At 45.7% G+C, this 10,000-nt stretch overlaps 1 protein-coding gene across 4 annotated transcripts in view; it reads right to left on the reverse strand.

Annotated features, from left to right (window-relative positions):
• LOC125029412 (probable chitinase 10) overlaps nucleotides 1-10,000 on the reverse strand; it is an 82,621-nt gene that overhangs the window by 23,256 nt on the left and 49,365 nt on the right. For 3 of the 4 annotated variants that reach the window (XM_047619261.1, XM_047619263.1, XM_047619260.1), the window contains exons 4-22: nucleotides 9,779-9,958; nucleotides 9,223-9,354; nucleotides 8,577-8,745; nucleotides 8,010-8,186; nucleotides 7,526-7,729; nucleotides 7,149-7,269; nucleotides 6,615-6,900; nucleotides 6,270-6,452; nucleotides 5,871-6,105; nucleotides 5,096-5,209; nucleotides 4,744-4,911; nucleotides 4,256-4,390; nucleotides 3,264-3,368; nucleotides 2,703-2,885; nucleotides 2,070-2,202; nucleotides 1,594-1,735; nucleotides 1,072-1,280; nucleotides 479-696; nucleotides 1-329 (exon numbers count right to left, since the gene is read on the reverse strand). The exon at nucleotides 1-329 is cut by the window's left edge and continues 13 nt beyond it. In XM_047619261.1, the coding sequence (XP_047475217.1) occupies nucleotides 1-329; nucleotides 479-696; nucleotides 1,072-1,280; nucleotides 1,594-1,735; nucleotides 2,070-2,202; nucleotides 2,703-2,885; nucleotides 3,264-3,368; nucleotides 4,256-4,390; nucleotides 4,744-4,911; nucleotides 5,096-5,209; nucleotides 5,871-6,105; nucleotides 6,270-6,452; nucleotides 6,615-6,900; nucleotides 7,149-7,269; nucleotides 7,526-7,729; nucleotides 8,010-8,186; nucleotides 8,577-8,745; nucleotides 9,223-9,354; nucleotides 9,779-9,958 (3,423 nt within the window). The remainder of the gene's footprint in view (nucleotides 330-478; nucleotides 697-1,071; nucleotides 1,281-1,593; nucleotides 1,736-2,069; nucleotides 2,203-2,702; nucleotides 2,886-3,263; nucleotides 3,369-4,255; nucleotides 4,391-4,743; nucleotides 4,912-5,095; nucleotides 5,210-5,870; nucleotides 6,106-6,269; nucleotides 6,453-6,614; nucleotides 6,901-7,148; nucleotides 7,270-7,525; nucleotides 7,730-8,009; nucleotides 8,187-8,576; nucleotides 8,746-9,222; nucleotides 9,355-9,778; nucleotides 9,959-10,000) is intronic. The other variant, XM_047619262.1, reaches the window with a different exon arrangement.

Raw genomic sequence — 10,000 nt, forward strand, 5'->3', positions numbered from 1 at the left:
AGTCGTGCGCGTGGGCGTCGGGGGGGTAGTGTCCACGGGCGGCCTCGTGCAGTCGCCTCCTCCGGGTCTGGGCGGCGGATAGGGCACAGATCGCAGGACCCTGTTGATGGCACGCAGGAGCGGCATGGACTCGCGGCAGCAGACGTTCAGGAAGTCGTCGAAGCTGAGATCCCACACCATGGCGCCGCCGTAGCCGCTGCTGATGATATAGTTGGCTTTTCTGGTGACGGAGTCGGGGTCCTCGTAGCTGTACCACTGGTCGCCTTTGTGCGCGAACGGCCCAATGGCACCCTTAGCGTCCACGACCTTGGTCCAGCCGGGGGTGCGAACTGCAAAGAAGACAGGGAATCGTTACGACCCTCTCCATCACTGGGGACAGCAACCAATGCGTTGTACGTTTAGCAGCAATACTTTATCTCCAGATGACACAAAAACGGAGCAAATAACGCCCTACCACTCGCTTTCGTGTCGCACTTACCAGTCTTACAAATCTCAAAGTAAGCCATCATGCCCCTCTGGTGGGTGACCGGTCCTTCGTCCCCGTTCCTGGACACCGGCGCGCGGAGGCCGTTCTGCAGCGGGTTGGCCAGGGTGAAGGTCTGGCCGTAGAAGGGGACGCCCATCACCAGCTTTGTCGGGTCGGCGCCCCGCTCGACCCAATGCTTCATGGAGTAGTCCGTGTTTTGAGAAGCGTACCTTCAGTGACAGATGTATTACGTTATGACGGTGTCGGTGACAATGGTGGTGATGCCGTTGTAATTATGATAATAATAATGACTATACTAATACTGATACTGATATAATACTCTTACTAATACTCATACTGATAATGATAGAATATTCATACTATTACTCATACTGATACTAATGCTAAGACTAATACTAATAGAATACTAGTTGCTAATACTAATACTTATATCAATATCAATAGTGATGTTAATACTACCAATAAGAAAAAAATATATATAATTGCAATAGCACAATGTTAGTTATCACAGGAACAAATTAGGACAGAGAAAATAACAGAAAGCATCGGCATTAAAAGTGACGTCGATCGGCGCCCCAACTCACCTATCGCCGTCCCTGAACTTGAGGGGCGAGACGTGCCCAGTCTCCTTCTCCCAAGCGCCGTGGAAGTCGTACGTCATGACGTTAATGAAATCCAGGTAACGAGAGAGCGTCGGGACGTCGTAGGACCTGTCGATCGTGTTGCGGGCGGGCGAGACGGCGGCGGAGAGCAGGAGCGGCGGGGAGACTCGCTCGAAGGCCATTTTCAGTTCCTGAAGGGATGGGAGAAGGGAGATGAAGGCGTGGCAGAGTGTGAAGCTGTGTATTTATATGGTGCTTACTCGCACGTGGTATCCTGCAAGATATCTTCGTATACGGAGAAAAGTACTATAACTGGTATATGAGCTTAGATGCAGAAAAAAGATATATGCATATATATATATATATATATATATATATATATATATATATATATACATATATCAACAGATATTCACACTAATAGAAAATAACTAAATGAAGATACAACGAGAGGGAAAGCGTCGGAGAAAGGGGCAAAACCAACAACAAATAAACACAAATTACCTTTATAAGACTAGAAAAGCCCGAGACATCTGAGGTGGGGCCCTTAGAGCAGTCCATCTGCCAGCACCGCGGGTACATCCAGCCGAAGTCCAGTCCGTCGAAACGATATGCTGTCAGAACCTGCGTTGTGTGTTCGACGAAGCTGGAGAGGAAAGAAAATGGGAGATTTATTTTTCGTGTTCTTTATTGTTTATTTGTTTGTTTTCTCTGTTCTTATTTTCATTTTCTTTTATTTTTCTGTTTATCTATCTTTTTATCTATTTATGTATTATTGTTATCTAAAACTAAATGGCTTCGAAACCTTAGGGCACGAACGAATGGACCAACCACTGTCTTCATCTCATCTCCTCAACTTTATCTTTTGCATTCTCTCAATCTACCAATTCACGCGTATACTCATATATTAGTTTTTACTTCTACCATCTATTCATAAATTAGTTTTTTTTTACTTCTAACGCACGTCTCCAAGGACTTACTTCGCTCTGGCCTTTGGGTTGTTCACAAGGCGGGAGTACTTGTCGCCGGCGGAGTCCACCCACCCGCCCAGCGCCAGCATCACCTTCAAGTTCGGCGCTTCTCGCTTCAGGCCGAGGATGCGCTGGTAGAAGTCTGGCGAAGAGAGTGGTGGCGTTAGTAGTAGTAAGGATGATGATGATGATAGTAATAGAAAGAGTTAATGTTAATGATAATGGCAATAATGATGTTGGATATGATAATAATAATGGTGACGATAAGGATGATACTATTACTATTACGAATAATAATAACAATGATTATGATAACACTAATTACACTGACAGTAATGCTAATGCTTTATTTGGTTATGATGCTAAAGTAGATTGATGGTGAATGTATATACTCATCTATTTTTCTATCATGGTTAGTAGTTACATTATCATTATTCATTTTTGCCATTGCTGTTCTTATCAACATATGTATAAAAGCATATGCAAGTATACTACATACCTATTCTACTTTCTTTTATTCATATACAAAAGAAAGCAAGATATCCCAACTGCATCACTGACTTCAGATAACACTTCCTACCCAAGCTTTCGACCGTCGACCCATACCATCACAAATATTCCTCAGAGAATCACTATACTCACTGTAATCGAAGTCCAGATAGGGATCGAGCGACCTCATGATGAGTTCAGAGCCGTCCAACATGGCGTACGCGTATATGATGTGGGTGCAGAGATTTGGGTCCACGTATTCAGGGGCGAAATTGTGGGGAGAGGGTCTGTAGTAGGCCCAGCTGGTGAAGTAACACACGACTCTCTTTTCTGCGCCTGGAAAGACCGCGAGGGGGGCGTGAGGTGGGTAATGAACGTCATAAATAATACAAAATGAAAAAAAAAAAAAAAATGGGGGTCAGGTGAACTTTATAAATGACGCAGAATGACGAAATAGTTGATACAAATATAGTCGTGATGTGGATAATGAACTTTATAGACAAGACAAAGCAAAATGAACCTAAAACTCTAAAGAAATAAGGGTGCCAGGTGGATAATGAACTTTATAAATAACACAAAAACCAATAAAGAAATTATGGAAAATAGATATCTTTAATAATTACTAAAATGAACTTAAAGTGATATGTAAAACAAATCCTTTCCTTTTCTATCTCTTTTATTTAGATTTGACAAGTATTTTCTCGCGAGACTCACCTGCCCTCTGAGCCATCTTGAGCGTGATCTCATTCTCGTCAGAAGCTTCAATCATGACGGATTGTCCAGGCAGACAGAACTTCTGGTCGGGTTCTGTGCACACTCCTGGAGGGGAAGAGAAAGGGGATATTAGACGGGTCAGTGGAAAGAGGGAGAGGAGGCGGAAGAGGAGGAAGAAGAGGAGGAAGAAGAGTTGGAGGAAGAGGGGGAGGAAGAGGGGGGGTGAGGAGGAGGAGGAGGAGGAGGAGGAAGAGGAGGAGGAAGAGGAGGAGGAAGAGGAGGAGGAAGAGGAGGAGGAAGAGGAGGAGGAGGAGGAGGAGGAGGAGGAGGAGGAGGAGGAGGAGGAGGAGGAGGAGGAGGAGGAGGAGGAGGAGGAGGAGGAGGAGGAGGAGGAGGTGGTGGTGGTGGAGGTGGTGGAGGAGAAGGAGAAGAAAAAAAAGAAGAAGAAGGAAGTCATATTCACTTTCACAATAATTTTCTAAACTACTAGGCCGTGTATTTTCTTCTTATAAGACCTTATTTCACAAACACAAAAGCGCTGGGGGGTTTGTCGTTTGTTGTATATATGAATTGTATACTGTATATCTTCTCCAGGTGTGAGCTTGTTCACATGTATTATGGCATTTTCTTGGTATAGGATAATTCATAAGAGTCTGTACGGATGAAACGTTCATGTTTCCATGTGGTCAATGAAGTTGGCTGCATTGGAGACCTTTTTTAATGGTCACTGTATGATAACACGTTGATGTATATTTCCTGCATAATAACAGAGCAATGTATATTCCGTGTGTATTTTCGCTCGTTCTTGTACTGTTTAAGTTCCGTGTATATTCATATCGTGGAAAGGAGGCACGTATGTTTTTCTTCTTGGTGTAAACCCAAAGTTTCAGTGACAACTTGTGTTCTCTCTGTTACATGTTTCTTAGCAAGGTCTTTCCCTGTGGTGTTTTGGTCTTCGTGTTTCCCATTAGCTCTTGACCTTGTTGCATTACCTGTCTTGGGATTGAAGTAAAGTCCGTGCTGGCAGTAATACCTCGACGCCACGCCATTCTTACACCACGTAAACATGCGACAGTCGTACTCGTCACTGTACAAACCATCTTTCTTACAGCTGATGGCTTTCCTTGCTGTCGGCCACCCCAGAGGAAAGAGTTTGTGAGGTGAAAGATTTTAGAGGTGCAGGAGGGAATTTTGAACCATTTTCAGAGAGACTAGGAGAGGGATTCTTTGATATGAAGGAATGTGGAAATCAATCTAGTGCTTAAAACAAGGACACATTGCTACGAGAACATTCAAGGAAATGCTACAAACAACTATAACGAGTGACAATGATTTAAAGTATAGTGCAACAGTAAGGGTGCAGTGTTTAAATGTGATTACTGCTAGGAAACGTGCGAAAGTCAACTATACGGTCAAACAAGGGAAATACTGATGCAGAGCTCAGTGCTCAAAATCAAAAGAAAATGAAACTCGAACTCACTAAGAGGTGAAGAGGCTGCCCCGCACTTGACGTGACGCGGCCAGTTGCACAAGCGTCGAAGGGTGTCGAAGACGAGGCCAGCGGGACACACGAACTTGTAGGCCATGAGGGACGAGTCGCAGAGGAAGTACACGGCGCAGTCCTCGGCGGATCTGAAGAAGCCGGGTCCTACGCGGGATGTGGGAATGAAGGAGAGAGTGAAGGATTTGGAATGCAGCCTAACCTAACCTGCTGATGTTTGCTAAGGGCTTGGATGTGGTAAGATGGTCATAAGTGATAGAAATAAATATATCAGGAATATTTATCTACACGTTCCTCGATAAATACGTGATGAACCAGTACAGCAGATTACCTGGGCAGGTGAAATTAGGTGCCGGCGTCGCTTCTGTGGGCGTGAGGGTGGTCGGAGGTAACGTTGTCATGTCCTCGATGTCGGAGGGCGTTTGTGTCGCGGTTTGTTCTGGCACTGGCGGGGTTAACGCTCTGTTAGGGGGGCTAAGGGAAGCCGAGAGGAGACCGTGTATGTGTTTCGTGATGTGCGAGTGTTGGAGACGGTGAGGGAGAAGGGGAGGGCGGAGGGCATGCTGGAGTGTGTTCGAAATTAGTCACGGAGGAATACACACGAAGTGCTGAAGCCTCCGGGGAGAGACTTTTCCGAGCACACGTACGCACTATTACTCACTCGTGCACACGCTCATACATACGCACAACCACACATGTTTGGTAAATACAAAGGCAAGAAATAACTTACACTGCCTCCTATTTTAACAAGAATGAAGCATGCAAGCGGTAAAGAGAAGTTTTAAGAGGAAAAATATATATACAAAACACGTGGGTTTGAAAAGAGGGGAAAAGCCAAAGCTGATGTAGGAACTTCACAAGTGGACATCGTCGACAATGGCGGAAGGAAGAAACGAGGTGAACTGAAGTGACACTTGCAACGGTATTCTTCACAAAACACATGAATTCACACAAAGATGTTAGGCACTTATAATCAACCTTGATCCTATACTGGTTACTAGAAGTGACAAGACGAAAGTAAAGTGATAGCGGGCCAGAAGTGCGACAGAGCAACAAGTTTATGAGGCATACTAAACAACACTTAAGGGGGAAAAAGGCAATCATACTCGTTTCCTCATTAGTTGTAGCAGCCGGGGTGACGTTGGGGGTGGCGGGAGTCGGTTCTTCTATCAAAGGGCTGACGGGAATGGCGCCCGGGATGCTTGGCAGGGCCTTCAGACCGAGACCACGACGCATGGCCGTCAGGAGAGGCCACCTGTCTCCGCACACACCCAGGTAGTCGTCCAGGTCGATGGCCCAAACCATGGCGCCGCCCAGGCCCTCGGACTTCACCAGGTCCATCTGCAATTGAACGGCGTCAAAGCCCGGTCCTCTGATGGTGCACAGAAGGGATGCCTTTAACACGAAGGCGACAGGATCGATGGCAACCCAAGGGATGATTCTGTATTGATCTCTTTATTATTCTTAATTATCATTTTTACATAGTGCGCTTGAATAGGACTCGCCTTCTTGGTGACGTAATCGACGTCGTCCCAGCCGATCCACTGGTCTCCCTTGCTCATGTACGGTCCTCCAACGGCGTCCTGCTGTACGTCCCAGCCGCCATTACGCATTTCTTGGCACACTTCGTAATAAGCAAGGAAGCCTCTCTCTTGAGTGTACTGTCCCTCGTTACCACCAGACTTCGCCTGCGTAATAAGACATTAAGGTTATGAATGCTTACGTGGCTTTAGGTATACAGACTTTACATATAATATCTTTTAAGGCTCAATATACTGCTGTAAAGCATGAAATCTACGAACGTAAGATACTACAGTCAAGAAGCGCATTCAAACGCCCTCTGTACCCACCTGTGACCCGGGCTGAGTGCTGGACGAGGCGAGGGTGAAGGTGCGGCCGTAGAAGGGAATGCCCATCACGAGCTTCTCCTTCGGGGCGCCCTTCTCGGCCCAGTATGCGATGCCGTCCTTCGTGTTCAGGGCCTTGTACGCCCAGCTGTCGGAAGGGCGGGAAGAGATGGGGGCGTGGTGGTCAGCCTTGCCGTCCCAGGGTCCTCGCAGGTCGTAGGTCATGATGTTGATGAAGTCGAGGTGCTGGGCCAGGCGAGGCACGTCGTAGCCCTCGTTTACGCGGAACCTGGAAGGACGGAAGGCAAACAAGGATAAAGGGCGAGCTGCTGTAAGTAGCTTTCCTCAGATGATTAGATCCTCAGATTAGGATGACTGATTGGCTCATCTCGAGTATTCCACTCCATATGATATACCGATGCTGCACAGAGACAATTTTAGATAAAAAAAAACATTACGAAATAAACTCTTTATCGTTAGTACTACCCTTCCAGAATCCGATGAGCTGATCAAGAGGGTTAACAGACACGGACTTACTTTGCGGGAGACACGGCGGCAGACAGGATCCATCCGTGAGGTTGGAAAGCGGCTGCGAGTTCCTCCACAAGGTCGGCGAAGTTAGCCTTGTCAGACCAGCGGCCGCCGCGGTCGCTGGCGCCTGAGGGGGGGGGGGGGGAGGAAACTTTAGTCGTAAGCACTTAAGAGATACAACAACGCCTAAACACAAGATATAAGATAGGAAGGGTATATTTGCCAGCTAACTTATGCTAAATATTCTTTAAAAGACGTTACGTTATTATGAAATAATAATGAATACAAAAGACAACAAAATAACAGCAACAATAACTATAACAAATAACACCGCCAACACCAGTAACAATAAACTAAAAAAAACAGATCACACAGACACCCACCAGGGTACTCCCAATCCAAATCGAGACCATCAAACTTGTGCTCCTTCAGGAAACTCACGACGGAGGCCACGAACTTCTCTCTCCTCTGCTTGCTCGAGGCCATCTCCGAGTACTTCTTGCCTCCTTCGTTCCAGCCTCCGATGGCGATCATCACCTTCAGGGCCGGGTTCTGGTTCTTCAGGCCGACAGCTGCCTTGTACGCCCCTGGGAGGTGGTTGCGGGTGAGGTTAGGCTTTTTTTGGTGGATTTTTTTTTGATTTGTTGGTAGGGTAAAATGAGGTGATTTATTGATTATCGACAGGTTGAGGTTTATCAGTATATCCTAATTCTGGATACGTCAACATTTGGGATAATTTGAAAACAAATCACAAATCACTTAGACTGAATTAATTACGAATATATAGATGCAGGAAATATGTAGAAAATAATCAATCACTCAAATAATTAAAAAAAAAAAAAATCATCAGAAATCTTCAATTCATACCCTTCACGATGTCCGTTTCCTCATCTAAGGCTTGGATCGTGTATTCATTAGCCTTGAGTCCTGCGAAGGAGTAGATGACGTGGGTGCAGGAGAAGGGGTCGATGTCCGTCACCGTGAAGTCGAAAGGCTCGGGCCTGTACACGGACCAACCGCCAAAATAACACACCAGCTTGTAGTCTGTGGAGGCAAAGGGTTCGCGGAAATCAGTAAATTACGTTCGTTAGAGTTATTATTAATTATTACTATTATTATTTTCTAGTTCTGTTTTTTTTTCTGTTTATCTTTTCTTTGTTTAGTATCTTGTGTTTGGATGACATGCTATACGGTAGCGAGGTTTGAAAAGTTGTTTGTTGATATATAGATGTGAGCATATATATTCATTTATTGACACTCACACTTACACATTCACACAGACAAACAAAGAAAACATACACACACACACACAAACGCACACCACTTTCAAACGACTACAATAACTCACTAAATCCCCCTTTTCCACATTATTTCCACATCACTCTACACCCAGAGCGCATTATACACTATTCACTCTACACATCGTACACATACCTGACTTCCTGCTCCTAATATCATTGTAGTACTTCAACAGGTCCGCGCCGGCCAGGGAGCTGAACGTGTCCTGGAAGGAAGGAGACCCACCGACTTCTACCACGTCGTCGTCAGGAATGTCTTCTCCAAGGAGGGTCTCGGACCAAGGACCGAAAGGGCGGCTGTTGAGCTGCGCAGCGAGAGGGAGAGAAGGCTGATTGGTGTCCTTGTTTATGGTTGGTCCTTCAAGATATTCATTTCTATTTATTTCTTATAGTTACCCGTTTTTTGTTTCTGTGATTTATCATTGTTCAGGCCATCTGTGTATTATATTTGGTTTTAATTTATTTCATCTATCTGACTTTATGTACATATCTATTCATCTATCTTTCTGCCTAACTGAATGCTTGGCTGTCTATGAATCTATATATTTGTCTATATATCTATCCAACAATCTATCAATCTCCCCATCTACCAATCCATCTATCTATCAATTAGCCCATCTATTGATCTATCCATCTACCAATCCATCTAGCTATCAATATCCATCTACCAATCCATCTATCTATCAATACCCATCTACCAATCCATCTAGCTATCAATATCCATCTACCAATCCATCTATCTATCAGTCTACCCATCTATCCACCCTGTCCTGACGCCTCACCTGTGGCTGCACGGGCCGGGCTTCCTCGGGGTCATGCGTCGGGATCCTCAGAGGCGGCGACTCCACGGCGGCTCTGTAACCTGCCCAGCCGTACATGTCTTTCGGGGTCTCGATCACATAGGCGTCCATTGCCTGCCGGGGAAGAGGATGTTTGATAACCCTTTTTTTTCCTGTTTTTGTTTCGTTTTTTTTGTTTGTTTGTTGTTGTTGTTGGTGGTGTTTTGGATCATTATCTATACATGTATCTGTTTATCTGTTTGTGTATGTATGTATTTGGGCATGTTTGTCTGTCTGTATGCATATACGTATATATGCATGTTTTGACTGTATATATATATATGTGTGTGTGTGTGTGTGTGTGTGTGTGTGTGTGTGTGTGTGTGTGTGTGTGTGTGTGTGTGTGTGTGTGTGTGTGTGTGTGTGTGTGTGTGTGTGTGTGTGTGTGTGTGTGTGTGTGTGTGTGTGTGTGGATATGTATATATCATCTATCTCTTAAAGCAACCGCCCCCCACCCCCTCATCCCCCACCCCAATTTCGGGCAGCGGCGCCCCCTCACCTCGTCCTCGAAGCCACCGGAGTAAACAGACTGGAAGCGTGGGTAGGACTCGACGTCCCCTCGGGAGAAGAATGCGTCATCCTCAGCCTCGAACTCGGCCATGTAAGGCTCGGCCTCGATGGGTACATGCTCCACGGCGTCTCGGAGGAACTCGGGTCCCTCCTCGAAGGCCACGTTTTTCTGCAGAAGGGGAATCGAGGAGAAAAATTAGTAAGGGGAAGG

This window comes from Penaeus chinensis, chromosome 10 (assembly GCF_019202785.1).
Source record: "Penaeus chinensis breed Huanghai No. 1 chromosome 10, ASM1920278v2, whole genome shotgun sequence".
NCBI classification, from domain to species: domain Eukaryota; kingdom Metazoa; phylum Arthropoda; class Malacostraca; order Decapoda; family Penaeidae; genus Penaeus; species Penaeus chinensis.